The 27659-nt window shown below is 51.0% G+C and overlaps 12 protein-coding genes across 12 annotated transcripts; 7 read left to right on the top strand and 5 right to left on the bottom strand.

Moving 5' to 3' along the window:
* Window positions 1-358: 358 nt before the first annotated feature.
* Window positions 359-2701, bottom strand: BU26DRAFT_607060 (uncharacterized protein; the record flags this gene model as incomplete). Its single annotated transcript, XM_033835718.1, has 4 exons — window positions 359-794; window positions 846-1270; window positions 1327-1585; window positions 1731-2701. The coding sequence occupies 4 exons, from the start codon at window positions 2699-2701 to the stop codon at window positions 362-364; spliced, it is 2088 nt and encodes a 695-aa protein (XP_033681911.1).
* A 449-nt stretch (window positions 2702-3150) lies between these two features.
* Window positions 3151-3592, bottom strand: BU26DRAFT_521296 (uncharacterized protein). The gene is made up of 2 exons (XM_033829496.1): window positions 3289-3592; window positions 3151-3236 (listed from the first exon to the last, which is right to left on the bottom strand). The coding sequence occupies exons 1-2, from the start codon at window positions 3421-3423 to the stop codon at window positions 3174-3176; spliced, it is 198 nt and encodes a 65-aa protein (XP_033681910.1). The 5' UTR covers window positions 3424-3592; the 3' UTR covers window positions 3151-3173.
* A 1499-nt stretch (window positions 3593-5091) lies between these two features.
* Window positions 5092-5751, bottom strand: BU26DRAFT_431335 (heterokaryon incompatibility; the record flags this gene model as incomplete). Its single annotated transcript, XM_033823924.1, has 2 exons — window positions 5092-5249; window positions 5433-5751. Coding segments are annotated over 2 exons (477 nt in total), but the record flags the coding sequence as incomplete, so codon positions are not given.
* Window positions 5752-6436: 685 nt separating this feature from the next.
* BU26DRAFT_576987 (uncharacterized protein) lies at window positions 6437-9451 on the top strand (the record flags this gene model as incomplete). Its single annotated transcript, XM_033834393.1, has 4 exons — window positions 6437-7960; window positions 8120-8233; window positions 8270-9216; window positions 9320-9451. The coding sequence occupies exons 1-4, from the start codon at window positions 6670-6672 to the stop codon at window positions 9449-9451; spliced, it is 2484 nt and encodes an 827-aa protein (XP_033681908.1). The 5' UTR covers window positions 6437-6669.
* Window positions 9452-12466: 3015 nt separating this feature from the next.
* On the top strand, window positions 12467-14907 carry BU26DRAFT_552800 (uncharacterized protein; the record flags this gene model as incomplete). Its single annotated transcript, XM_033832167.1, has 5 exons — window positions 12467-12692; window positions 12762-13683; window positions 13733-13907; window positions 13961-14399; window positions 14851-14907. The coding sequence occupies exons 2-5, from the start codon at window positions 12966-12968 to the stop codon at window positions 14905-14907; spliced, it is 1389 nt and encodes a 462-aa protein (XP_033681907.1). The 5' UTR covers window positions 12467-12692; window positions 12762-12965.
* A 1059-nt stretch (window positions 14908-15966) lies between these two features.
* BU26DRAFT_521294 (uncharacterized protein) lies at window positions 15967-16677 on the top strand. Its single transcript, XM_033829495.1, has 2 exons — window positions 15967-16265; window positions 16313-16677. The coding sequence occupies exons 1-2, from the start codon at window positions 15973-15975 to the stop codon at window positions 16458-16460; spliced, it is 441 nt and encodes a 146-aa protein (XP_033681906.1). The 5' UTR covers window positions 15967-15972; the 3' UTR covers window positions 16461-16677.
* A 1026-nt stretch (window positions 16678-17703) lies between these two features.
* BU26DRAFT_377348 (HET-domain-containing protein) lies at window positions 17704-18540 on the bottom strand (the record flags this gene model as incomplete). The annotated part of the gene is made up of 1 exon (XM_033822531.1): window positions 17704-18540. A coding segment is annotated over one exon (837 nt), but the record flags the coding sequence as incomplete, so codon positions are not given.
* Window positions 18541-21076: 2536 nt separating this feature from the next.
* Window positions 21077-21694, bottom strand: BU26DRAFT_55317 (uncharacterized protein). Its single transcript, XM_033832190.1, has one exon. It carries the CDS (start codon window positions 21576-21578, stop codon window positions 21165-21167), a length of 414 nt encoding a protein of 137 aa, XP_033681904.1. The 5' UTR covers window positions 21579-21694; the 3' UTR covers window positions 21077-21164.
* BU26DRAFT_55383 (uncharacterized protein) lies at window positions 21695-23080 on the top strand. Its single transcript, XM_033832236.1, has one exon. It carries the CDS (start codon window positions 21810-21812, stop codon window positions 22887-22889), a length of 1080 nt encoding a protein of 359 aa, XP_033681903.1. The 5' UTR covers window positions 21695-21809; the 3' UTR covers window positions 22890-23080.
* Window positions 23017-23960, top strand: BU26DRAFT_55327 (uncharacterized protein). The gene is made up of 2 exons (XM_033832198.1): window positions 23017-23605; window positions 23658-23960. Exons 1-2 carry the CDS (start codon window positions 23271-23273, stop codon window positions 23800-23802), a joined length of 480 nt encoding a protein of 159 aa, XP_033681902.1. The 5' UTR covers window positions 23017-23270; the 3' UTR covers window positions 23803-23960.
* A 694-nt stretch (window positions 23961-24654) lies between these two features.
* Window positions 24655-26221, top strand: BU26DRAFT_607056 (Metallo-dependent hydrolase; the record flags this gene model as incomplete). Its single annotated transcript, XM_033835717.1, has 2 exons — window positions 24655-24925; window positions 24984-26221. 2 exons carry the CDS (start codon window positions 24655-24657, stop codon window positions 26219-26221), a joined length of 1509 nt encoding a protein of 502 aa, XP_033681901.1.
* Window positions 26222-26632: 411 nt separating this feature from the next.
* On the top strand, window positions 26633-27466 carry BU26DRAFT_521291 (uncharacterized protein). Its single transcript, XM_033829494.1, has one exon. It carries the CDS (start codon window positions 26687-26689, stop codon window positions 27119-27121), a length of 435 nt encoding a protein of 144 aa, XP_033681900.1. The 5' UTR covers window positions 26633-26686; the 3' UTR covers window positions 27122-27466.
* The last annotated feature ends 193 nt before the right edge of the window (window positions 27467-27659 follow it).

Here is a 27659-nt window from a genome sequence, read left to right as displayed (position 1 = left end):
GCGCCCAAAAATTCGCTTCTTCTGACTTTAACATTTTCTCTTCGAATTTCCAAGCTGTCATTCAAGATATGAACCAACTTTCGATGGATTGCACTCTCTATCCCACGATCCTGAGGATATCTCGCCGTGCATGATTCTATGATGATAACAAGCATCCACAATCAAACAATTATCACCCCTTTCTCTTACAATATACTGGAGCCTTACATGGCAATGTAGGCGATTTCGCTTACGAGGCCTCTTGGTCTGCCGTACCTAGGTATTGACAATTGAGCTCACAAACGTTAGAGAAAAGACTGAGGCTTTAACCCATATGCAGCATTTGATGATCTATTTACCATGGAATCCATCTCCACATTCTCTATTTCGACCCCAGCGTGCTCGAAGTCTCTCGCTCCACAACAGTGAGCGGCTCTTTCGGCCGCAAATCCGCCTCCTTCTGTCCAGTCGAAGCGCTATCCGTATTATCCCTCATACTAGACGCCTGTTCCGACTGCGCGTACACGACTGCATCTCCTCGAGGTTGCACCTCGCTAGACAGCTCGCCAAGCAACTCCTTTGATCGCGTGGTCGGAATCTCGTTATCGAGGCCGACCCAATATCCCTTGCGGTCGGCTTCGAATGCGCGACGCTGGAGTTGGAACACGCCGTCCTGGATCCAGCGATCGATCTTCGGTGCCAAGGCGCGGCGGAACCGGCTTAGGAAGATGAGGAATCGGAGGAGGATTATGTCGGTGAGAGCGATGGTGCCGGATACTGTGAGAAGGAAAGCTAGACCGAACACGGATATATTGCTTCAGATGTAAGTCAGCGGCAACTCGTTACTCGGGATGGAAAACACTTACGCAAATCCTCCCGCCTTCCGCATCTTCTGTGCATGACAGAGCGTTTTATCGCCAACTGATGTAGGCTGATCGGTATACTGATCTGCTAGGGGATCGCGATGCACCGGCCCCACGGCGTAATCGGAGACGAGAATCTGCAATGCTGCCCAAGAGGCAGATTCCCACATCACGAGTTCTTTCTTCCACTGGTCGTCCGCGAGTTCGTAGGCCACTCCGAACTGCACCGCGCTTCCTGCCAATGAGTATTGGCTCACTGGAGCATTGGTTATGTCTGCGAAAACGGAGGACGTTAGGAGCAGCTGGATGACTGCGCGCTGAGTGCTAGTCGTGTGTGAGAACTGGGTCACGTTCTGTGGAATGTTGAGGGTCACTCCCATGAATGGAGTGCAAGCGTTCTCTCCGAGCTTGGGTAGGCAAAATTGCCACTGTGATTCATGAGCTTCATGGCGATGAGGCTTAGTGGGGGGAATGATGGTAATACCTGTTGTGCGCAGCCAAGTGTACGCCCTGGGTGATCGGGCCTGAACTGTTCGAAAGTTGCGCCATAGTTGACGAAGGAAGCATTGGCGTGCGCCGCAAAAAGTGGGTCGTTAACGGGCTTAGCGTACAAGACGTTGTTGCTCCAGAGAGCAATGAGGGCCACGTCGGCATCTTGACGTGCGAGCGAAGGAAGAGGAGCGTAACGCGGCGCCAAAGCTCCTGCGGTTTCCCAATCCGGGGACGCATAGCTTTGCATAACCCTTAGTCACTTGTTAGCTCGACATTCCATTGTACGTCTGATGTTTCAATGCTCTCTGGTTCACAAATGCCGTCACTCATGGTCGGCTCCGAGACACCCCGTTCCTTCGCCGCAAGGATAGAGCATCTAGTAAACGCAGCACTTACCTGAATTCATAATTTTGCGAAATATTTGAGACTGCGAGGCTGTGAGCGAACGTGTACTTTGCCTGTACATCCTCACTCGGGGACGGCGCATTGTATTTAAGGGCGATTATTTCTTCTTCCGGCAATGCCCCTCTTCCCAGGAGACCGTCGAAGTCAGTCGCAGGCAAGACGTCGTAGTATCCATCGATAGGCAAGATGGAACAAGTGGTTCGTTTGCGAAACTGGAGGCGATCCTCTTTGTGGAGATTGAGTCCGAAATAATGATTCATATCAAGAAGACCCGAATCAAGCTCCAAAGCTTCCCCGTCGCACATTTCCTCCGAGAACGGACACGGGACGGATGCGTTTTTCACCGGTATATTGGGCGCGATGAAGGTGTTGCGGCATCGCGAAGGCAGGTCCGATGTTTCTTTCCCGTAGCAGTCCCTGGTGTAAGACTCCATGACCGGCGATATATTTTCCACGAGGGTGCTGGCCGTAAGCTGGGTTTCGGCCATACGCGGCAGATTGATGGACGCGCATGATGGCGAGTCGACCAAAACCTCTAAATTCGTTGTATCCACGATATAAGACGACGTGAGACTGACGGTCAATGTCGACGCGGCGAACAGAATCCCCAGGAGTGGAAAGATGATGCAACGGAGGAGGACGTTGTCAGTCCGATGTCTCCAGGACCACCAGAGCTTCACAGTATCGGTCATCAAGGAGGTCGGTGGGGGCAAGGTGCGGAGCAGCGCTTGTTGTTGCTTGAAGAGTCCGTCTGCAGGTCGTCCATGGGCGCGTCGCTGGTGGCAGTAAAAGATAACCAGGTTCCAGAGGTGTGCCGTCGCGAGAGAGGAAAATACGGCCAGCAGCGCCACGAGAATAGTTCCAGTGCGTGTCTCCGTGGTGTAGACCTTCCCGAGCACGGCGCCTTTCGCTTCGTTCACCCACAGTCCCTTCTTAACGAAACGGGCTTCCAGCTCCGACATCGTTATTGTCAAGCAATCAAGATCTGGAATATCAATAGGGGAGAGACCGCAAAGATCGCTTGAGAAGAAAGCATTGAGAAAGATCGATTCACTTAAATATACATTTTCAAGTCCAGCCTCGATGTAATATACTCTCGCACGAGAAACTCCAACCACGATCCCTGATGCTAGCAATCATTTTATCGGTAACATGTATTCTCCGGGGCTGGATCAAGGGTGGAAACGGTAATGATTGGTGCTAACGCGTCGTATAATGTGCTAGCTGGGGCCGTAAGCTCCCCGGGACAAGGAAGAATAGAGATTACGCCCCCCGAATGAAGCTTCGCAGACTCGGAGCCAAGCCAGGACTGCAGATCGCTAAGCGCCCGGCGTATTATTCCGGCCCCCGGATTATGTGCGGCACAGTCGAGATAAACGTTGGGGTCATAAATCCTCTAACCAAGACTGAACTTTGAAACAGGTAAGAAGCTTATCAGCGGGGGATAGGGGCGACGCAGACGGGGGCGGATGTGTACACGTTACTCTGCAATTCGGTGTCCGTCCAGCGAACCTGGTGAGGAGCTGCAAGCCTGGCTAACGATACCCAGGACCGCAAAACAACGCGATGTACATCTAGCTCTTTGCGAGATGAGATATGATGGACAGACGGACAAAGAGGAGGTTGGGGCGCAAATTGAGGCCACGATACGCCACGAGTGGAGCACGGACCCGGTTCCCTCCATAATTTCACACACGCACACACAAAAAGAAATCTCACATGCACCATCTTACTCATACACAATATATTTCCCTACCATGCTTCACACTTTCGAATGATTCTTTCTCACCCTACCGTTACCCTCGGCCGTTCTCGTTGTCTTCAACCCCGACCCAGCCTCCGGACTCCGTCGGTGGCCCCGTACACGAAGGTAAATATACGAAACCTTGGACCACAGTTAGTTCCTCCATTGACCAGGTATTACAACTTAGCTGCCAGATCAGATAGAGGAGAATGTCCTCTCCACCTTTCCATTCTCGCTCCAGAGGCCCTCGAGCAGCTCGCCATGCGTGATATCGCGGACATAGCAAATGCCCACAAGCTCGTAATGAGCTCCCGTGCCCACAAACGCCAGTATGGAAATTCAATGATCAAAGATTGTAGTTGTGCCGCACAGCCCTCTGAGCGGATTTTACTGCAAAACGAAGGTCTCCTCTTTCCACTCCTTGTTCCAAGACTCCTGAAACATCTGGCCACCCATTATAGCATGCAGGTAGCAAGTACCAATGAACATATACTCCGCCCCCAACGGCCTCAAAACGTACGGAACTCTGCCGCCGCGTAGCACTACCACAAAATCTCCGGCTTTCATCCTCTCTGGTCCGATGCCGAAATGACCGTCCTTGGTGTGGAAAATCCGGCGATGATTGAGATTCAGGCTAACGATACTCAGATATCGGTACCCCTGTCCCTTTGTCTCTTCGAACGCCGGGTATTGGAGTCTGTCCCGGCGTTTCTTCTCAAGAAGCCTGATGAAGTCCAGGCAATCCCAGACGAAATAATATTTATTTCCTGCCTCAACTACCTCTTTCACATCTTTTGCTAACGCATGATTGGTTGTTTTTCGCTGGCGGGAGTACTGTTGTGCGATTCGTCGCCATGGGTTTGCCTCCTCTCTAGCTCCCATTGTCAAGGTGTATGCCATAGCTTTTAGCATCTCCTTAGAATTGCGGGCTTCGAGAGAACGCTGAAATACGTGCTTGGTTAGCTCAAAGATCGCATCGGAAGCTGGGTGATTGGGATCCAGGAGATCTTCATCGTCATGGTATGTGAAAGGCCAGCTTGTAGACGTGGCCGTGTCGAAGATGTACCCTCTCAGCACGAGACACCCTGAGGGGAGTAAATGCCAGTCTTGCATGCCTCGATCACTACACGCAGACCAAAGCGTCAGGTCGCGCAAATTGACTTGAGGCGCGTCTTTAGACGACTCCCACGAAGGGACCCAGGTCGGTAAGAATAACGGTGTCTCAGCGGCTCTGCTTTGTACAGCAGAGAGTAGAGAAAGGTCGTTGCTGGATCGCAAGATTGCCGTCGCCGCGTCGATATACACTTCGCGAACTGACTTCTGGTAGTCGATTTCTAATGGCGGTACGCCGGAGTCCCAGCGTACAATGCCCAGCAAAGCGTAGACTTTGTCCCTTGGGTCGGTGGACGCACAATGTCGGAAGTCCGTCAGCGCTAACAGCAGTTCGTTCTCCCTATACATCTTCGAATTGAACATGTTGTAGGCACCGTCGACCCGAATGCCGCACAAATCGGGATCCCGAATCTCTGCAAGGTACTTCTCCTCAAAAAGCCACTCAGCGCCTGTCCCAACGGTCCTCCATGACAGCTCCTCATTATAACCAAATAAGACCACCGCCTTTCGCGCAAGAACAATCTCCTGTACGCACCAGATCCGCGTGAACCAGGGTGAGCCGAAGAACGCGCGAAGGGCGCTGCGAACAGACTCAGTTAAGACGTCGGCAACTGGAATCTGATACCCGGTGAGCCTCGTCATCGATTCGTTGTCTTCTGGGCTGAAAACGCGACGTCGGGAGACGTGAAATGGAGGCCCGGCGCTAAGACGCTTGATCCAGGGATGGCTGTTTTCTAGGAGCATGTACACTATCGAGGTAGTGTAGAGTTTCTCCATGATGAAAGTTTTAATATACAGATCATTTAGGAAGGATGCCACGCCCCAGCCGAAGCCACTCGAACCGTCTCCAGTGTCAAGGCTAACGAGAACCCTTTTTGCGCGGGTATAAATTTCTCGCATGAGTCGCACTTGGTGGTTGCGCTCCTCGACATCGTTCTGGTTGATACATATTGCGTCCGCCCAGACAATTCTGGAAGTTGTGGGATTCCGTATCCGGTTCAAGGCCAGCGCAAGGCTTCTTGTTACCGACAAGTTTTTACCACTGCATCGGATCCGTTTCCGCGACTGTGGATCCCCCCAGACATAGGACAAGGCCTCGAAGGTTGGTTTCTCGTCCAGGCTTGCTTCGAAAAGGCGGCCTACGAGTCTACTCATCCATTGACCGGGGAAGAGCTCAAAAAGTCGAATGTTCTGCTCCGTGAGGCGACTCTAGTAGATACAGTGCGACATGGCGTTTACGAAACTGAGGAGCACGTTTAACTCAGGCTGGTGGGGGAGCTAACGCAAGGTTATAAAGGTGATGTTCTGCACAGCATTGGTGTACTCGGGCGGTCCTGTCTTGCGAATCGGAACGCTGGCCAAGCGATCACCTGTCAGCCTTGAACAGCAATGTTTAGCGAAACAGACCACTAATTGCAGGTGCCGAGCTTTTCGCATCGTCCGATCATTTTGATATAGGCAGCGACGAAATGCAGTTAGAATGTGAGCCGAGTGCCAGCACGAAAGCCCTGGCCAATGAACACCTTCGCCGTAGTACTCCGTTTTAGGAAATATCCTAAACACGAATTAGCGACTGGCGGAGTCACGCAAAATCCGGTGGAATGACAATGGCGACAGCAACTTGAGGCTCAACATTGCGTTCCCGTGCTTGGAGACGCTTACGTCTGTCAGCCCCATGTACCGGAGAACCTATGGATAACCCGAATGAGGGGCAAGCACACTTACTATTTCTGGACCTTGCCCAAGGCGCTTTCATCCGTCTTTGTCAGCACCATCCCAGCCTCTTACAATGCCCTTGTCCACCCTTCACGCATCAACCATACTTCCTTGCACAATGTCTCTCGAAGTTCTACAACGCACAATCTCCACACCCCTTATAAAACGGCCTCCCAGCCCCCGCCATTCCTACTCTTCGTCTCACTCCACGTGTTCTCCTCTTCTCCCGTGTTCGCAAGGCCCCGCGCTTCCGCTCCCATCACCTCCCTAGATCCCGGCGATCTAGCCCCGCACAAGTGCAAACCTTGAACCGGACACGGTCCACCCTTCTTACCGCTTACCACCATAGCCGGCACTATGGGTTTCTCTCTCTCGCACTCCCTTACCAAGGCTAAGTTCCCTGTGGTCGGCGCGGCAGGTCCCACCACCAAGCCTTCAGAGCGCGAGAAGAGCCGCAAGATCCCATCCTTCGGCAAAGGCAAGTCCAAGACGGCCGACCAGCTGCTGTGCGAGTACTCCCAGTACACGCTCGAGCACTGGGACGAGGTCGAGCTCGACGAAGCCGACCTCGAGGACGCTGAGCTGGGCGGCGATAATGCCGTGCCGCGTTGTCTGTCCGAAAGCGTGTTCTTGATGGGCTGTAAGAAGGATGATCTGGGTAGGAAGGATGACATCGTTGAGAACACGCGTGGACCGCGGCCGCGGTATGATCTGCGCTTGAAGGGGACGAAGGTGCGCCGATCTGGTGGAGTGCTTGGCTCGTCTCGCTCCGAGGAGGTGGAGCTGCAGAAGTCGAAGAAGGAGATTGCGAAATGGGCTTCTGAGGTTGGGACTGCGAAGTCCGAAGTTCTCTTTGACGCAGACAGCCCGACTGAAGCGGATGAACAGCCGGCGCCTGTGGTGCTCCTTAGCCCTGAGGCTATTGCAGGCCAGTTTACTTGGCTGTGCGCACAGGATGCAGATGCTTTTGAGCCGTCGCAGTCTTTTTTAGGGATGCGCTCCCCAAGCCAGACCATGCTCGGCTTCGGGGAGCGCATTCTCGCCATCGGTGAGCTTCGTCCGTACATGACGCCCGTGGAGGACTTGCATCGGGTGCTTGATGACGTATTGCTGGAATCCAGCCATGACGAAGTCAATGAAACCGCGCTCGAGTTTGTCCCTGCTAGGCGTGCGCCTAGACATTTGATCGCTAAGAATGGTGGTGAGAATCCGTTCGAGGGCGATTTTTTGATGGAGAAGGATGAGGGGGTGGCGGAGATCAGCTCAGAGCACGCAAGCCATCAGATGAAGGTAGGGGAAGAGCATGTGGAATGGGTCTGCGAAGCTTCAGCTCGCAGTAACGCTAAGATTGGCATGGAGACTGTTGACTTGGGTCTATGCGCCAAGTGCGTCCCTAATTCTGACTTCCTTCCAGGCATCGACCATCTGACTAACATTGCAGTCCGATCTATGTGGTTTGAATATGATCGCAATACGCAACTGGAACCAGCAGCGCAGCCGCTAGAGACCCGACCTCTTAGCATCTCGGAACTCCTAGATTGGTATTACGAAGTAGGTGGAAGTACGGGCAGTGAAGTTGAGAATTGTTCAAGCCCGCAGACGTTCTTCGATGATGAAACAGACGATGAAGAGGAGAAAGAGGACTTCTGTAAGCCGCAGAAGCTTTCCTTCTATGATGCCGTTGCTCAGGAAGAGGTCGGATACACTGCATTTAATCAGCTACTAGAACCGCTAGAAGTAGATCTCCTTCCGCGGATCCATCGGGCAGAGGATGATTTCGACATGAACGAGGCCTCATGACTAGAAGATGGAATCCGAGAGATCACGGATCCATACATCGACGAATACGACGACGCGGACCAGGGGCTTCAAAGCCTAGATGAGAACGTCGAGTTTAAGTGGCCAGCGCATCTAAACCAACGTAGGTACATTCGTCCGCGGCTAAAGCTCGACACAGACCTTAGCACGATCACAGAGAATTCAGAAGGAACCCGATCCAAGACTTCTAGTTCGGACTCTTCAATCGACTTCGCAGACAACCGCGGCTTCGTTAAGCCCGCTTCAACTCGACGCGCCAACTTCCTGGACGACGAAGACTCGCCGGCATCTCAGAACACAGGATCGGCTAGCGAGCGTCTTCAAGAATCCTGGGTTGAGGAAACGTACTTCAGCGACGAGATGTGGCGGTCGGATCCAGACCTCCGTACTGCTTTTGTCGTAGCCGAAACAACCGATCGGGTTGATCTCCCTAGCATGCAGGTTGAGAACTCCGATTGTGAGCTGTTTGGGCAAGCTCCAGAGGCAGATGAGGATGTAATAAACGATATAGATATCTCGATCCGCGCGCTGCAGATGTTCGTTGAAGACTACGTGCAGCGCATTCGAGGCGGCGACGTCACGCACATGGCGATAACTCGCGAAGAGATCCAAAAGGACTCTGATCCTCAAGCCGCGTCCGGTTGGCAAGGTATGACCATCGATGAGGTGTGTGCTCGCATCCAGAATATGTATGAAGTGCTCAATTTGACTGCAAAGCAAGTGCAGGAGAAGACACTGCGCAAGGTGCTGGCAGTGCTACAGCTATTCCATGCCAAGACTAATGCATGCATCGTTCAGCTGGAGACTGCCAGCGCACCGTCACATACGACTGGTGGCTTCTTTGTGGTGAACCACTTCTGGAATGCTGCTTTTAGCGGCATGAAGTATATCGGAAGTGCGCATAGTGAGATGCTCCAGAAACCTGATTTAACCCACCAAGCGGCGGAGGCCTCAATTACGGAGCGGCTAGTATGGTGTGACTGGCTGAGTGGCATATGCCGATCGATGCTGTCGGTTGTGCATGACTTCGTCGTAGCAAGCCTCCATTGGTGGGCGGCAAAAACCTTCCAAGCTATTCGGCGGGTGGTGCGGTGTCTTTGTTGATCTGAGCATATTTTTCTGGAGTTCTGGGATTTCAGGCAGGTGTATCTCCTTTCTTAATAGATAATTAACGTCTCTTTCTATATAGCAAGCTACTCCCGAGCTGAGCTCCCACGGAAACAGCATGGGCGCGAGTATCCTGTTCCCTGGATTCTCGTGCTTGAACACCACGTGCATGGTTAAGGGGCCGCTGGGGCCGTATGTTGTTCCTGGGGGTTAGTACCGTATGGGCCTTCCGGAAGGCATGCCGAACACATATGAATGCCCTAGCTGCACATGGCGATGTCCCCCTCTCTACCCTCTATCATCATGCCTGCGGACGACGCTTAAGAGAAGCTAAAGCCTAAAGCTAATAGTACCTTACCCTATATAAAGAGAACGCTGTTATTAAGTTCTTATTATATATAAACGCTCTTAGACAACCTATGTAAATAAAGTATACAGCCGTAATAGCGTTTAGTACTACCTGCTAGCGGCCCGCAGTAGATAAACTGCTTAAGCCTTCTAGCGTAAACTAGGCGAAGGAACTTAAGAGACTTCGTTTAGAACTTATTATAAGAAAGATGTGCTCGCCGTTGTAACGTCCATCCCTGTGTCGCGAGCCACCCTGTGTAGCGAGCCAAATTGCAGGTACTTTAGTTTTAGAGTAATCTTGACTTCTTATACTGTGGCTCACCACCCGATGCACGGCCCCATCGCATGCACGGTTCAACGAAATTTTTCAGAATTTTCCACCCCCCATATCTCCACCAATATGTCAGGTATTGAGGCTGCGCTTGAAGCGCTGGAATCGCTGAAGCTGGGAGAAACACCTAATTACACAGAGTACGCCAAAAAGTATGGTGTTGATCGCTCAACGCTGTCGCGGCGCCACAGGAAGGTTACCCACTCAAATGCAGCGGCAGTTGATAACAGCTAGAATCTCAACACTACACAAGAAAAACAGCTTATACAGTATATTAATAAGCTTTGTATTAAAGAACTACCTTCTTTAAGGTAAATGATCTAAAATTTCGTATTAGAAATAGCTAAGAAACCTGTAGGTAAAAACTAGGTAGATTACTTTATAAATTAATATAATATTAACCTTATATTACGCTAGACATTAGGCCTAGATTTCTTACGTAAAAGAGCTAACTCTACCTTTAAGTACTTACTATATTTTAAGCTTTTATAATAAAAAATTAATTAGTATAAAATTCTACTCTACTATATATATAATATAGATAAAAAAGACTTTCTAATTAGAGTATTAAGTAGAATAAAGAGAGTATTTTCTAAAAGGCGCTATAAGAATAAGAAAATTAAGTAAATACTCTAGAATAGTAATTAAGAGTAGATTATAACTATTATATATATATACGTAGATAGAACTACTTTTATATTTATACTTATATATTAAGCTCTTTCTAGAAATATCTAGAATACCTAGTTATAAAATTTTAATTCTATACTATATAAGGTATTTTTTAGCTTATTACTAAGTAGATAGATAAATAACTCTATAGAGCTAGTATAGCTATAGTAGGTATTTAATAGAGAAATATAAGTAAAAGTAAAATAATTAAATTAATTTCTAATTCTTAATAGCTATAGATTATACGTTACTATAGAGTTTATTAAGTTCTATAATAATAATAGAATTCTTCTAGCTATATTTCTACTATATACTATCTATATACTATAGCCTCTAGATATTTATATATTTAAACTACTCTTAGCTACTTACTTAGCTAAACTATTAGCCTTTATAGAGAGATTATAGAAAATCTATACTATAACTAAAAGAGATTTCTTCTATATATTTAATACTACCTAGAAGGTCTTATTTAAGGCTAAAACTATTCTTAAAGTCTTTAAGTTAACTAGACTAGAGCCTTTTAACTCTACTATAATATTAAAGTAATTTAATATATAAGAAGCTAATTAGCTATTTTCTAGCAACTTAGCTACGTTAGTACTTAGCGCTTCTAACTAGAGAAAAATTAAGTAACTACTTAGGTAGGTAGTAGAGAATATCTATAATAAACACTTCTAGAAGCTTAGTTATATAATCTACGTAATCTTAGTATAGAAGACTCTTCTATAATATAAAAATAAGTAACTTAAAGAAGCTCTAATTAATAAGAAGAAGCGCTAGTAGCGTATTAAGCCTCTACTACTTAAAATACCTTAAGAATATTATAGTAGTATAGTATTCTAGTTACTAAATAAAGTATAGAAGGCACGTAACTAGTAGAACTAGAAGAAGGCTAATAAGAAGCTTTTATAACACTAAAAGGATAAGGCAACTAAGCTTAAGGAAGCTAAGAAGGCTAAGAAGGCACGTTAATTAGAGAAGAGGAAGTAAATAAGGGTACAGGCAAAGGAAATCTACCTATAGGAGTAGCGGAAAAAGGCTACTAAAAAAGAGGAAGCGCGGATTACACATAAGGCAAATAAACAACTTAAAAACAACGTTAAGACCTCTAAAAGAGATAAACAGAGAGCTTCTACACCTTCTCCTAAGTTCTCTGTTAATAAGAAGGATGTTAATGTAGATTTCTTATTAATCGTAGATGTAGCCTCTACACCAGCTAGATTATGCCGCACCCGCAAAATAGAGCTCCCAAAACGCTTCCATACATAAAAACCCTCATAGGCGCCTTTAGGCAGCTTCTCTAATTGCTACACTAGAAAATCTCGTGATTTTACAGTATATATGTGGTTGTAGAGCCTCAAAAGTTCTCGGGTGTAGGCATCCGAAATCGTGCATGCGATGGGGCCGTGCATGCGGTGGGGCCGTGCATCGGGTGGTGAGCCACAGTATGCATCCGCACTTACTTAATTTTATGCAAGTGCTATAGTTTAGTCTTTCCAGCACTGCTAGAACGTCTCGTGCCTTAAAATTACATTGGCGTTGCCTCGTCGTCGCTGTTTTACGGAGAGGCCCTATCTAGTATCTAGTAGCATTACAGAGCAGCCCCGCTACGACACCGCTATCGAGCTCTCGTCACTATTGATTGCTATAATACGACAGCATCTGAGGTACAAACACTTCCCATTACGTTGATAAGTCATCCTTGGGATTGTGGCTGTCATACGGGGGTGATTCATTGCCAATCAAGGGATGACGTTTCAAGCTAGCGTGAATCTATAAGCTTAGCCGCTAAGGTGTAATCTATTCTCCGTAAGCAGGCCAGTGGCTGAGGTTTGTGGCCGTGCAGCCGCGGCTGCTAGAGAACACCGATCCTTCCGTCCCCTCATCAAAAAGCATCTCCGAACCTATCCAAGTTTTAGCTTGCAACTCCTTCACACGTGCGTCGGGCTGCCTGCAGCACGCTATAGACTATCTCGTCGCTCTCCGCACACTTGGCTGCACCCTTCTCGAGCCGCCCGCCGTCCTCATTCCGCTCCTCCGCATCAAGCTGTTCCGTATCGGCCCCACGAGAGTGCCGAAGTACCTTCCTGTGCTGTGTTCTGTAAGTTCTACTGTGCATCCTGTAACGAAATTGACCTTTATTGTATCACGTCCTAAATTATAGTTGCAGATTGTCTACCCCCAGCGCGTTTCGCTGTCTCCCCCATCTCCCGCTCCGCTTCGACTTCGTCCACGCTACTCCTCCCATCATATGCATCTCCAATGTCCCCTCTATAACCAATCAACCTTACCCGCTGCCATCGCGATTTCTCCTAAACCATCGCAGCTGGCCACGATGAGTCATATTACTCCAAAGCGGGTTGTCCTCCGATAAATGCAGCGTACCGGCATGGCTCTATCAGGAGGCTGGATCATCCACTCGCTGGAAGCGACGCCCGCTATCCTCACCGAAGAAGACATAACGACAGCCTCGTTAGGAAAGATCACAGAATTCTACGAAGGAGTCAAGACGTTAATGCTGATAAGACTAGGGGGCTTGCCTCAGGACCTACGGGAAGATCTCATCAGTCGTCCGGCGCTTGATTTCTATGGCATCCCCTATGCAGCAGTTGATTCAGAGATGTACAGGGATATAGGCTGGGTAGAGGAGTGGTCCCATGCGGTCACTGAAGTCAGTATCCGGATGCGCGGGTATCCCAGGGAGTTACGCAAGCAGCTAAGGCAAGTCGCTGTCGCAGTACGGATACCGTCAGGTCGGCAAGCCATTGTCGAGAAAGAGAAGATAATAGATACGGACCTAGCGTTCCTCTTTCTCGACCTCCCGAAGAAGATTCGATATCAAGTGTATCGGCATCTGCTTGTTAAAGAGAATATTATCGTCTGTGATTGGGCTGCTGGAACTGATGTTAAGAGCATCAGGAGACGGACAGATTACGACGTGAGAGTTGGAAAAGACCAGAGACGCACTACGTATCAAGTTCGTGCTATGGGAAAGAAGCAAGAAATTGATTTGGCGATTATGAGGGTCAACAAGCAGATTGCAGATGAGTCTGCAACGGTGTTCTATGGCGAGAACACCTTCCAGTTTCTGGGTATGCTATCCCGAGGAAAACACCCTTCAAGGCTGACATATCTCTTCAGGCTGTATGGACTCAGCGCTGTCTTTTCTCCATGACCACGCTCGACACTTTGATACGGTGCAGCGGGTTGAGATTCGATATTCATGCAACGTCGCCGCCTCATTCAAGGGATGCTACAACCTGACATGTCCTATCCCACTCGTGCCACTCACCTGGCCTCATTCGTTCCGAAAACTGCAAGCAACTCCTTAATTTCGTTTGCAACTCTTCCCTGCTAACGCATCAGTAGAGTCAACTTCCTCGTCCACTGCTCCCGAGGCCTTGTTGACTTCAAACTCATCCTCGACGACACATTCTGGGAAGCCACCCCTTGGGATCCTAGTGATCCTCGAGGTTCTGCTCGCAAGGTCTTCTTCACGGACAACCTCTGCAAGCCACCACGGGCAAAGAATTTCTCACCGACCGAAGCCATCCAAAATGGCAATAGTCCCAAATTCGTCGCGCGGAATTTCTTGCAACACATCGCTCGCTTAGGTGGGGTCAACATCATGCTAGACATCGAAGGCTGGAATAAGAACGCGGAACGACGGCGCTTTGCTAGGGAGCTGATGGATGTCGTCGTGCAGCACACGCTGCAGAGGCCATATCTGGCTGATGATGCGAAACCAGAATGTGTCTGCCGGACACGGTACTTGAAAGAGTCCTGTATCTGGGATCGAGATGGAAAGGTGAGGAGACGTTGATATGGTTAGTTTTAGGTTCCCCGTTCCCATTGAATTAGTTCATAGCCAGGTGCCTGGCACATGGGTCTGATATCTCACGAGATCGCTTACGGTCTTCAGACTACGGGATTGACTTTCTGTACAAATCCAGCGTTAGTGGCATCCATGATGTCGCATGAAAATGGGAGCTTATCTTTTAACTGCATGAGAGTGTAGCTTCAGCCATCTATTGAGTTTCTGACGTGGTAATGATTATAGTATTAAGTGATGAACCATACATTTAAAAACTTAGACGTTGAGAAGTCGTATAATGTCGCACTGAGATGTACTAATATGGGATGCTAGGAATAATTTATGATGAGTAGTAGAGTTGCATTGTGTGTGTGTTCTGTCTCGGTCTCCGGCCCTAGCAGTTTTATCTAGATTCCGTAGCGTGATTACTAATGCAGTTTCGCAGCCTGCGACAGGCGGTATTTTGCCGTTTGCCGATTCTAACGCCATGCGCCACAGCTAACCTCGGAGCATGGTCTCTTAAGATATAATACAATTCAATACCAATAAAGGCCTCGCGCTAAACTGTGCCAAGGATTACGTTGCGTCACAAGGCTTCGAAACCGCCCTTTGATCTGCCCGGAGAAACTCTCGGAATCTACATTGCTAGGGTAAAATGGCTTTCCTAGGCTTGAAACTATATTCTTCTATAACAGTGCCTTCTCTGTAGCATTCCGGTTATAGGGGGCACCCCTCTGATCGCGATTTAGCAGGGGTGGTTAAGCGAAGGAGCGAATGACGACGTGAATAAAAAGATCGATAGTGTGACCAAAACTCCGAAATTCTCTTTGCGCACTAGTATCCTAGTAGAGAAAAGGTTAAAATTTGGTAAGGTACAGACTATATCTTTATTGGCTTGCGAGGGAAACTTCTAAGGGGTTAGATTTAGAAATGCGGCTCGCGTCATAGGGTGGCTCGCGACACAGGGATGGACGTTACCCTCCTTCACTGCGCCTTATTATGTCTTGTAGTGGCCATACCCGTCGCGGTGCCTGCGGTCACTGTGCGCTCCGTTCTTTATGCCTTTATGCGCTGGAGCAAAAGGCCAAACGTGGCGCGAGTTAGAGAAGCGCAGGTTAAGGAGGATGAAGTTATGCTAGAACCATAGAGAGCTCCCGAGGCGTGGATGTAGCAGTGGAGGAACCTAAACATAATCAGCAACACCCTTGTAGCTTGTAGGAAGCGAATACACACTGCCTCTGGATAGAACCATCGCTAATTCGACGATGCGGGTGATCCCTCTGTACAGACCTGGCATCTCCCTGGCATCGTCTCGCCTGGTTGTTGTGCTCTTCCCCGCTGACCTGAGGGGCAGCATTGACCACGACGTCTAGCAGCATCGCACCAAGTGATATCCACCGCTCGATCGCAGCCACATCCCTCAAACCTGTAAGGCTGGTCGTCGCACATTTTGGAGTGCAAGTGTTGGAAGGAGGAAGGTCGAGCAGTTGACCTCGGCCGGCTGACTAATCAATAAGCGAAGACTTGTGCTCAGCAGGTGACAAACCCCAAACTCCGCCCTCTTTACATGGATCCTCATACCCAAGAAACACTACCCAAAGCGGAGGCTATTCGACTTTGCTTCCGCTTCAAACCTCAGGATATCCCGGGCGAACCAGGCGCCCGTTCAATAACTGTCGCTGATGCCTTCATGGAGGTAAACTTCCAAAGGAAATTCGACTGGGAGAGGGACTACGTCTATACACCAGCAGGCATAGACGAAACAACAAAGAAACTATTCATGTTCCTCGACGTCAACAAGCACGCAAATTCTACATTTCAGACTCTGCGCTGCTACAAAGTTGCTAAAGGAAGCCCAATGTATAACGCCCCCTCTGCAGCACATATGCGAGCTAACATTTGAATAGGATATTTGAGAGCACTCAGTTCAATTCAGTACGCAATTTCTCAGACATGTTCCCATGGGGCGGGCGTGAAATGCGGCAGCAGGAAAAGGCAACTGTACACCCTGTATGCCCCGAAGCTCAAGGTGTAGATCAAACAGTGGCGGATTAAGGAAGCCTAGCGCTACTGCATCATCAGCGGCTTATATGATGATTCAAAGGGCTAAAAATTACGTGCTGCCTTGTCTTGTCCGATGGTGGGGAACGGGATTGAGTGCGGTACTGGATGACTTCTGATGATGCACGCGGGGGATATGGTAGCATGTGCCTTTGTCCACGTGTTGCCACGAGCTACTAGCCACAGACTTAGCCTAAATGTTTATGTAACCTAAATTACCCTGTAAGTGAATATGTGAGGCGTGCACTGACCCTCGGGAGGACCTAAAGATGACCCGTTAGCGTGATGGTGAGGCTTCAAGGCTCGAATACTACTATATTACGACTATCGAGAGTGATGAGGGCTTATGTTAGAGCTGGTGGTGGAGGAGTCCTACTACGCTATGAACTAAGTCCCCACCTTTTAGGCTAGAAGACCGACGATAAGATTGGTAATTTTTCAGTGGCGGTAGTTAGGAGATTGAGTAAGATCTTTATTATACAACCTGAGCAAAACAACATAGATAACTAAGTGTGGAAAGCATTTCTAATACCCTAAACTCTAAGTACCCCTCTTTTCTCTCGTGACGGTATGGTTCTCGCTACGTAGTGAGGGATATTAGTTTTAATTTTGCACTGAGCCTGTGATGGCGCTTTCCTTTCGCGTATTTAGTTGGGCGAGAAATGGCGAGAATTGGATGCATTGGGGAGGTAGCATGTTTAAAATTTGCTAAGACTGCGCAATGTTCTTCGGTAATAATCGCTCGTGGTAGTGATATGGGAGTCTTTGCTCGAAGCGGAGAACTGCCCCATCACCCAGGGGGTTACAGGATGACTTGGTCGCACACCAGCCGGCTAGGTGGCTCCCATGTATATCCACGTCTGCATAAGTCGTCTGGAGGTAACATGTTTGCTAATGCCCGGAATGATATCCTCACTGAGCATGTACCCCCAGACTGTGCGGGTTCCATCCCGTATTCGATATCCGGCTTGTACGGTCGGGACCTCTGCGCGCCGTCTCTGGCGTCCTTACAACGGATGCCGGGACCAAGGACGTGGCATGCACACGTCCCGGATCTACAATTCTCAATGCCCGCTGCATCGCTCCACCCATCACACACTTGGCGGTAACATTTGCCGTACCGTTTGGCCTCGATGTCCATCTCGAGAAAATACTCTACCCCACTCTCCAGAACTAGGTCACTTTTCAGTCCGATCTTGTGTGCTACCAAGACTGCAGAACACAAGCAGAGATACTTTTTGTAGCAATCGAGGATTTGAAATAGTAGGTCTCTCTCAGGAAGATCGTAAACCGCTCGGAGCTGCTTCCCCTCGCTGCAGAGGGAAAGTAGGGAAAACACGCGGTCCCTGGGGACTTTGCATTCCTGCTGGCGGAATCTGAATAGGAGCTCTATCAATGACAGAGATTTTTTTCCCGCTGCCACATGTCTGATTGCGCCGAACAATTGCTCATATTCATTCCTGCGCCCTCTCAGGTTCCGACCCGCGAAATGCACAAGCTTCTCCCAGGGTATTTGCGTCGTATTCAAGAGTATGATCCTACGACGAGCAAGCAGGATTTCTTGAGCCACCCATGCACGAGTCCAGTACGCATTGCAGAACACGGATTCCCAATACCTGGGAATGGAAAACTTGAATACCATATCCCAAGTGGGTCTTCCGGCATACTTGGATCGCGAAATTGGATCCAGTCCATCCTCTTTCCCGAGCCAGATGATCACTTTCTGAGCTTCGGAATATATCTGCCCCATCTGCTGCACCTGGTGGTTTCTCTCCGCGGTATTCGCCTGGTCAATGCACAGTGCGTCGATCCAAAGCCGCTCCGAGCGATATTTCTCCCGCGCCACATTGAGGAAATCGAAGAGGTTTGGTCCAATCTGGTGGTATTTGCCGTTCATGAGAATCGTCTGGGATGGCTCCGGGGGTCCCCACATGTACGACAAACATACATACTCCGCTTCGATGGTGGCATGATAGATGTCGCATTGAATAAACCCGCTTGAGGACCGATCTGGGAGAATCCTGATGAGTCTTATAGTCTGCTTGGTATGATCCAATGGCTTATGAGTGAAGGTCTCGGCGGCATGTCGCTGAAGCGTGAGAGTCAACTCGGTCTGGTCGATGGAGTTCTGCACCTCCGCTCCGTCGGTCGAGTCATTCATGTTGAGTGTCTAACAGCCTTCGTAATCCGCGGCGAGGTCGTTGATTGCGTTTCCGAGGAGGAGCGCGCGGTCGTTGCTCGCTGTGTAGTGGTGTGGGTTGGAAGGCTTTCACAACAAGACGCTCCTTTTAAGTTCCTCTTACTGTCTCAGGAATGATCTCATGAATATCGTTGCAAGACCAGCGTGCTTGAGACAGTACCTTTTGCGAATGCGTGCCTTCTTCCTTCCAGGCCGGTACCAGGCTGAATAGGCTGCAGAGCCACAAACCGTCGGAGGCTGGAGCGATCGGACACCCGAATCCAAGAGGGAAGATGCTGGTGACCACGGTATCGGGTAGTGTTGTTGCAAAGTGTGCGCGGCGACAGCTCAAGAGCTTGTCTGGTAGGCAGCCATGTTGGGTTGAAAGTTCAGAGCCTCGGCGCTGCTGGCCATGGCGCTGCACAGCCACGGTTCCAACAGTCGTCGCAACTAAATTACTTGAAGCTACTTAAAGTTAAAGCACTTCGGATACATCTTAGTATAGAGAGTATCTTGCCACACAGGAAGGGACATTGATAATTTATAATTAAGTGTTGGTAGGTTTAAAATCGTGACGTGTGGCCTGTGACGGCTCATGGTGGGGAAAAATGTTGTGGCGCGGTGCGTCAGGCGCGGTATGGTGCTGGTTAATATTATGAGTGCACCGAAGAAAGCTATGGCTCCTCAGCTCTTCTCACATGCAATGACGTGTCTGGGTGGATAATGTCCACTGTAACTGGCGCAACCTTTTTGGGACCCAAAAAAGAGCGACGGCGCTGGCGCTTCGGAATAGGTTCAGTTAGTCTTAGTGAACGGCATCAATACTAGACCCTGAGCTCCTTCGGCCGAACAGTGTTCATGGTGTTGTGCCCGTAATGTGATAACCCAATGCGGCTAGCTCCATATCCTATTTATGGTAGCCACGGGTGAATTTTCGTATGAGGCGGGTCGGTCCAATAACGTAAAACTTGAAAAATCGAGTGAGACATGGGGCTGGCTCGTATGGCGAGGCTTGCTGAAGAGAGGACTTCGCTCTAACCCTCGCTTGGTTGGTCGGCAGTGATGGTGTGGATGTGGGAGTATCTTGGGAAAGACCCTCCGCAACCACCAGGAGAAACAGCTCCCCAACCCCACTACTGACTCGTCTTCTTGGTCATCAGCTGCGTCGTTTTCCTGCATGTGCTGGCAAGGTGGTGGGCGAAGGGCGGGTTTGCCAACGTGTCAACCTTGAGCAATACCGACTGACTTTCTGCGGCAGATGCATACTCCCCACTGGTTTGTGAATCTGTACCGATTGATAAACTGATATTTGGATGTGTAATCCAGAACACCAGAACAAAGACGGGTCCCTGAAGACAAGGGTTATATGGCACCGAGTTTAGGTTCGCTGATGTCCTGTAGCTGAAGTGAGCACTTGTTAGAAGCTTGTCTAAGATAAGACTTTTCCATTTCAGGTGGATCAAAGACAACACAGGGGTTACTGGTATGCACGCATGTGCTGTTTACATACCACTTTCCTGGGGTGAGACATTTCAGAGGCTGGTCCTCCATCCTCTCGCTAGAAGGGCCACTGCAGGCGGGCCGGAGCAGAGGGCAGAGTACGCCAATGGCATTGGCTCGCTGTATACTGGCTTACAGTTGAACACGGTGCTCGCATTCTCGCTTTGCCGACATCCCGCACCGACCCAGTGAAGCGCTGCTAGCGAGCAGAATACGGCGTGATGCAACAATCTTCCTATCGCAATGGACAAATTGGTGCTGGAGCGGAGTCCTCCAGTCATACTAACATTTTCAATATTTTTGTCTTCGTATTTCGGAGGAGTCGGGTCCACCGGCCTTCAGTGAGGGATATCGGTAGCGGAGGACCAAAGTCGATGAATGGCGTAGGCGTCCCGAACCGCAAGATTTTCTCAAGGAGGAAAAGGGCCGACGATGAGGCTCTTTGTTTAGTGATGGCAGATAACCAGGTGGATGGAAGGCTTTGCCACGCGCGGGCGTAACGGTTCTGTCATGCCAGATCGTTCCATGGATCTCAAATACGAACGTGATGGGAATCGCTCTCCGGGTAGATGTCCTCAATCGGTGTAGGCGCGATCTCGTGAGCTGCAGTCAGCAGCGCGGCATCTATTGGAAATCCACCCAGGCATCGGCCGTGGCCGACCTGCGAACGCTGGTATCGAGACAGAAAGGAGGAGAATAGAAATCAAGTCAAAGACTATCGCTTTCGTTCATCATCAGCCGCATTGAGGATAGGCTTGGGAGCGGAAGGAACCGAAGAGTCGGTGGAGGCAGGGTTCGGCGCACCGCCTAGCCGATTGTTAGGTACGATTTGTGTTGAGCCGCAAGAATAGAGCAGTGGCTTGAGCTCGAGCAGAGTGACGACAAATGCGAGCGCAAGAGCCTCAAAAATCGATGAAAATGCGGTTTGTTCGCGGTGGCCAGCTGGAGGTGGAGCGCGGTATGTAACCTGACGGGCGAGGTGTGAGGGCTAGCTCGGGAATCTCTCGAACAGGAAAGCGCTAAGCCCCAAAAAGCCCTAGCCACCTTCGGCTTCTAAACATAGCTCGGAGCGTTCCAGCCGAACAAAGCATGCGACTCCACGCCGTCATCGCCATCACTCCACTCCATCCACTCAGGTCTCGCGCCCGCACTGCTGCCCACCAGCCACAGCCCAGCGGTCCTCGCTTTCCAATGACTCCGTGCGGACAAAGCAATCGTCCATACATAGCACCCTGGTCCGCCACACCCGTAGGGCTGTGCTTTAGCGAGTCCCTCAGCTGCCCTGTCCGCGCTATCGACTCACCGTATTCTCCAGAATGTTGCCTCGAACAGCAACATGGCGAGAGAATGTGACTCTGGGCAGCGCAGTGACAAAGATGTGCCGCTAGCTCCATCAGCCATGATGGAATCTCGTGGATAACGAGACTGGTCATCAGGTATAAAGGAGCCTCACACCGCGCGTCCTCGTACTTCTATCATCATCAAACAACACAGCATCCAATACAATTTCCTAACTTCATTCGCTATTTCCTTTTCTCTTTCCTACAGACACTCGCTCAGAGATCAACTCATCATCCATCGCTTGAGTCCCATCTTCGAGAGGCCTAATAAATCTAATCCGAACACACATCGTTAACATCGCCACAAGTCAACAGCAAGTCAAGATGCGATCGGTCTCCATCGTCGCTGCTGTCCTCATCGGCGCCGCTGCTGCCAACCCCTTGGAGTGGCCCCGGAATAACCACTATGGATACAACCCATACCCAACGGGCGGCTCCTCGTCAACTTCAGTCGAGACCCCCTCCTCGACTTTGATCCCGTCTTCATCGACAAGTGGCGGCTATCCTCATCCCACTGGCGGCAGCTCCTCGGTGCCTACTCCATCGAAGAGCTCCGACTACCCTCACCCGCCCTACTCGACCAGTGAGAGCAAGCCGCCGCATTCTCCCCACCCAACCGGCTACACCCCTTCGACCAAGCCGCCTTACTCGACTGGCGTCTCTCCGCCGCCAACCACAGAAACGGAAGTAATCACTACCTACACAACGGAGACAGTCTGCCCCGTCACCAAGACTCGCGGAACGCAAGTCATCACCACCCTGACGACCAGCACCATCACAATTACCTCCTGCAAAGCGGGCTGCCACCACAAGCCGACACCAACTCCCATCATTCCTACCGGCCCATCCGGCCCGATCACCAAGACTGAGACCCTCACAACAACCACCTACACCTGGGTCCCCTGCTCGACGCCCGTAGGCCACAACGGACCCTCCGTCATCTACTCCACCTACCTGACCCCCTCTTACTACCCGACTACCTACACCACCACCGTCGTCGTCTACCCAACGCCGACCCCGCAACCCCCAGTCGTCACTCCCGTCACCGTCCCTGAGTCCTGCCCCGCGCCCTCAACCGTAACCAAGACCGTCACCGTCTACCCAGAGCCGTGCCACGCCTGCGAGACCAAGACTTACACCATCACTGAGCACGGAACCACGACCTGCTTCACGGTGACCGTCACCCCGACCCAGACTCCTACCGGTCCCGTCTACCCACCGCACCCGCCGCACTCGACGCCCAGCGGCCCCAAGCCCCCGGTTCCCACCGGCGGTAGCTCCAAGCCTAGCATCCCGTCTGGCACTGGCTATGTTCCCTACCCCACGCACGGCAGCTCCAGCGTTCCGTACAGCTCCTCGCGCACTGGACCCAAGCCCACGGGATACGGCTACCACCCCTGGTAAATAGTCAACCATCTGCGCACGAGTGAAATAGACAATCCGGCATAGCAAAAGGGCGTTTGGGTTTGATCCACAGCATATGGCGATATACGACGCCATCTCGGGACCTAGCACCGGGGCGGGGCGGGCACAGGTATCATAATTTCGGGCTATCGGCGACGACTTTACTATCCTTGACACTTCACGAAGCATATCATAGCGTCCATTCCTTTTACCTTTGCATAGCCGCGGCGTTTTTTGGGTTTTGGCCTTTTTAGGTCCCGATGCACTGTACACGGGTTGGAAGTGTGCATAGACTGGAGAGTTGAGTGTGTTTGATAGCGTTGGGAATTATCCATAATCATCCAACTTTTTACGCTCCTTAGTCTTCTTTCTCGCAGTGCAATGGCCGTTTGTGAAGTTTTACTCCCGGCTTCTTCGCCTCGGAGAGCCCCGGATGGGAAGGTATTCGGGAGAAGGGAAACGTTGCGGTGGGGAGTAGCATCTCCGCTGACGAACCAGAGTCATCAATACACACGCACGCACACCCAATACTCCCCCTTCTATTTCCATATTCAGCCCTCGCCACCCTTTCGGCATCTCGTGATCGTGATCGTGAACACCGCTCGTGTCAGCACCGACCTCACAGCCACACCATATGCGCAATCACAAGCGCCATCGAAATTTCAAGCCCACGCGCAACGCTTTGAGCATCGTTTTCACAACGGGAATCTTGAGTAGTGGATGTCTTGGATGACCACCGACCCTGCGTTTGCTGACGGGTTCAGGCAGCCCCGGCCGCTTCCGCTTCACAGCCACGCTGCGCGAGCGCGCTCCTGCCGATCACTCCTTCCCTCGGTATGCGAAGTGGGAAGCTTGTTGCGACGGCGAGGGTTGCTTTGCTTGCTGCGAGTTGGAGGCGGGGTGTCTGAATTAATACTACCCTCGTAGGCAGGAGTTGCTCAGCCGGATGAGCTGGCGAGTTGGGATGCAGAGTTTCCGCGCATAAGAGCTTATGAGAATATGTAGTAGTGGAGCATAGATTTGTTGCTCGCATCGCCGGATAGTGATGGAGCGGATTATTAGGAAGTAATGGGTTTGCGAGATTTGCATGGGCTGGCGGCTCGTTGACGCCACACGCGCTGACGAAGCCTGAAGCGGGTTGCACAGCCACGAACTTCCCGGACCCACCTTGTTACTGATGGCATCTGAGATTATAGTATCGGGTCTGACGTCTCGAGATCCGCATCGCAATGCATATCTTGTGCCATCAGCGAATGCCTCGATGCCTCCAATGCTGCAAACTCTGCTTCACCGCCCGCTGCTTTAAGTCTATACCGCTGCGAATGCAAGCTGTGCCAGCTCTGATAGCTCGATTCGGCCCTCTTGCATTTTCGCTAGGCCGAATACGATGTTATTGGTGCGAGGCGGGTGTAGCGGGGTCAACGATCGCCGGTCCGGCCTCCCGAAAGAGCGAGCTTGCATTGAGGGGTTCCAAGACCTGTCACTTTTCGTACGTGTTATGTGACTTATCGTACCTAGGTACATCGGCGCCGGAGGATAGTGCGGCGCTCGCGTCTTATTAATAGCGAAGGATCTCAAGATCGTGCGAGAAAAAGAAGGCGGCTTGAGAGGTCGGCGCTAGGGAGCCGATGAGGGGAAGGTAGAGGCGCGGGAGTGCGGCGTGCAGCGTTGAAGGATATAAGAGTAGCTGGTCGGTAGCTGCAATCCTAGGTCAGATCTCCAGTGCGAGCTCCAGAAAACAGGTTTCGGCTAGAAGATTGTCGCCATGGCTTCGCACAAAATGCTGCTCAAGAATGGCGTGGCTTTGATCCATGATGCGAACAACCACGTCGTCCCAACCAAAACAGACATCCTGATCCAAGATGGTATAATTGCGAAGCTCGGTGAAGGCATTGAGGCGCCTGGAGATGCCGAAGTCGTCGACTGTACGGATAAGATCATTAGCCCGGGTTTCATCGACACACACCACCACGGCTGGCAGACACAGCTCAAAGGCCGCCATGCGGACCAGCAACTCCTGGACTATATGGTTACCGGTCAGTATCGCGAGGTTTCTCACAGAAACCAGAACGCCCTTAGACTTACAGTTACCAGGTAACTTCCAATCCCTCCAATACACCCCGAAAGACGTCTTCTACGGCCAACTTGCCGCCATGCTCGAAGCGCTCGCCGCAGGAACAACTACGGTAGTCGAACACGCGCACATCACCCGCTCGCCCGACCACGTCAAGCTCGCCATCGCCGGGATGGTGTCCTCAGGCATCCGCGGTGTGTATTGCTACACGCCCATGGCGCGCGTCAAGCAGTTCAATCCCATGACCTTCCACCAGGATATTCTCGCAGACTGGGTAATGGAGACGTTCGCCGAGCTAGCCGATCAGGCTCCGTTTAAAAATGGAAGGGTGAGCTTGGGCTTTGCGTTCGATCTGTGGTTCCTCGGGAAAGAGATTGTGAATGGAATGTTTGACGAAGTCCGAGAGAAGGACTGCGTCAAGACGATTACGGTGCATGGTCCGACCTTGTTCAATGTGACGCAGATCACGAATGCTTTCGGCGTGCTAGACGAACGCATTCTGATCTCGCACGGCGGGCACGTCTCCAAGGAAGAAGCGCAGCTCATTAAGGCAGCGGGTGCCCATGTGTCTTCGACGCCGAGCACCGAACTCCAGATGGCTATGGGGAGGCCGCTATGCTTCGACGCCGCGTTCCCGGGCGACGGGTCCGACTTGAACCGAGTTGGCGTCCAACAGTGCGCGAGTCTGGGCGTCGACTGCCATTCGAACAACGCCGGCTCCATCATCAGCGAAGCGCGGATCGGGCTTCAAGACGCGCGGAGCCACTACAACGAGCACTGGATGAAGCAAGGGAAAACGCCACGCCGGCTTCCCGAGAGCCTGAGCGTTGAAGCAGCCTTCAACCTTGCTACCGTTCAGGGCGCAAAAGCCTGTAGAATGGAAAAGGAGATTGGACGAATCGCCGAGGCCTACCGGGCCGACCTCGTCGTCTTCGATGCGCTGAGTCCCGGGATGATCGGCGCCGCGCAGCATCATCCTGTTGCAGCGGTAATCTTGCATTCGAGTCCTGCGGATATCGAGACGGTCATTGTTGACGGCGTGGTGAGACGGAACAATGGGAAGCTGCTGCCCGTGAGCGTCGACGGGACGGCCAAAGAAGTTGTAGTGAAGACTGAACTTGAATGGGAAGATATTGCAAAGGAAATTGTCAAGAGCGGGGAAATAATGCAGAAAGAGATGGAAAAGATTGATGTTGAGGAGGCTTTCGGTGCGGTGATGAAGCTGTGGCGCGTCGATGAGAGCACGATCGTAGACTAGGTTCGCGCTGAACATTCGGGTACTCCAAGGGTGCCGCGGGTCTCAGCGAAGTCTCCAATTCATTCCTCCATCTCCTCTCAACTATTATTAGTTTATGCAGCAATCGCTGACGGTGTGTGGTCATTAAATGCCCTCTGATACCTAGGTAATGCTGAGTTGCTGACCTATAGATGGCCTAAAAGGGTCTATTTAGGCAGAAGCATAGAAATCAATACGTGTGATCGCGAGTCCATGCGCAGAGGGTGACGGCAACTTCTCGAAGGGGATGAAACCTGATAGACTATGTTGAGGCTTCGGACGCGCAAGACATCTGCGCATGACTCAATAGCATGCCAAGACAATCCAAGTCCTGAGTCGCGCAGCTTTGACATCTTCCGCGTCGTCGTCCTAGCCCTCTTTCCAACCGTGCACCGAGAAGAAATGCCCAGTTGCCATCAGAAATACTAGGCAAAGGCTGTCCCCGGAATGGTACGCTCGAGCTCACTCCTCTTGCTCTTCACTGTACTATCGAGCTGTAGGGCGATAGCAAATCCGCCGAGACCGCGCAGCGACCTGCTCCGCATCCGACTTCGCGTTATATCATTCAATCCCGCCTTAGAAGCGCACTTCCACGGCACACTCACGCGGCGTGGGGTGCAAACTCGATCGATTCTTTCGTTCGGGGCCCGACGCGACGATTGGACCTGCGGACACTGGGACAAACTGGGCTCTGGGACTTACCGGCATGCTGGATGTAGCGCATCGATTACCGGGTGCTCCGCCTGCTGCAGGCACACGCGGTTCGCATGTTATTCCTCCTGGGTATCACCCAATACTCCCTCGTTCAAGGAGCAGCTTTCACTACTCGATATGGAAATTGAGCATGAGGAATCCCTGCCTAGAATGATGCACTTGGTCTAGAGCTGCGATGGCGGGGACCTGGCGTCGGGCTATTACATGATACCTGCCTCCTAGGCCCCCGTCCAGATCCCGCCGACATGGTTCAGCGGTGTCTCACAAGCCCGTCATTTCCGAGCGGCGATGTTGCTCATCGAGGAGTTCTGGGCCGCTGGGTTCTGATGTTTGAGGCAGTCTTGGGCTCTCGCGCTGAGATAGTCCACACGTGCTAACGCAAGCTCCACTGCTAGGAGACAAGCTTTCCGGCTAATCGCACCTCGAAGCCAAGCATCCGGTTGTTTGTACTAGTCACCGAGTCTCTACGACAAGTGCTCTTACTTTCCTGTTCCCCATTTTCATTCATCTAGGAATTGCATCCGTTGCTGTTCTGGCGCGAGCCGAACGGGAATTGACGTGGTCTGAGGAAGGCGAAGGAAGATGTTGTTTTTGGTGGCCAAGGCCGATGCCCAGAGTCGTCCTCAGCCAAGCTCGATATCGCAATGCCATGGCAAGATTGCGCGAGAGCTACCCGAGGCCACCCATGCACCTTCTGCACCACGAT

The sequence above is a fragment of the Trematosphaeria pertusa genome, assembly GCF_010094035.1.
Source record: "Trematosphaeria pertusa strain CBS 122368 unplaced genomic scaffold BU26scaffold_10, whole genome shotgun sequence".
NCBI lineage: Eukaryota > Fungi > Ascomycota > Dothideomycetes > Pleosporales > Trematosphaeriaceae > Trematosphaeria > Trematosphaeria pertusa.
The sequence above is the reverse complement of the archived record's forward strand: the minus strand, read 5'-3'. Positions and strand labels throughout refer to the sequence as shown.

Excerpts from the sequence above, each read along its gene's own strand:
- BU26DRAFT_521296 (XM_033829496.1), bottom strand. The coding sequence starts at position 3,423 with ATGGAGGGAACCGGGTCCGTGCTCCACTCGTGGCGTATCGTGGCCTCA. Across the intron at positions 3,237-3,288 it reads CATCGCGTTGTTTTGCGGTC|ACCGAATTGCAGAGTAACGT; the intron begins CTGGGTATCGTT and ends CGCTGGACGGAC.
- BU26DRAFT_521294 (XM_033829495.1), top strand. The coding sequence starts at position 15,973 with ATGGATCCTCATACCCAAGAAACACTACCCAAAGCGGAGGCTATTCGA. Across the intron at positions 16,266-16,312 it reads GTTGCTAAAGGAAGCCCAAT|GATATTTGAGAGCACTCAGT; the intron begins GTATAACGCCCC and ends ACATTTGAATAG.
- BU26DRAFT_55317 (XM_033832190.1), bottom strand. The coding sequence starts at position 21,578 with ATGACCAGTCTCGTTATCCACGAGATTCCATCATGGCTGATGGAGCTA.
- BU26DRAFT_55383 (XM_033832236.1), top strand. The coding sequence starts at position 21,810 with ATGCGATCGGTCTCCATCGTCGCTGCTGTCCTCATCGGCGCCGCTGCT.
- BU26DRAFT_55327 (XM_033832198.1), top strand. The coding sequence starts at position 23,271 with ATGGCCGTTTGTGAAGTTTTACTCCCGGCTTCTTCGCCTCGGAGAGCC. Across the intron at positions 23,606-23,657 it reads CACAACGGGAATCTTGAGTA|CCCCGGCCGCTTCCGCTTCA; the intron begins GTGGATGTCTTG and ends GGGTTCAGGCAG.
- BU26DRAFT_521291 (XM_033829494.1), top strand. The coding sequence starts at position 26,687 with ATGGTACGCTCGAGCTCACTCCTCTTGCTCTTCACTGTACTATCGAGC.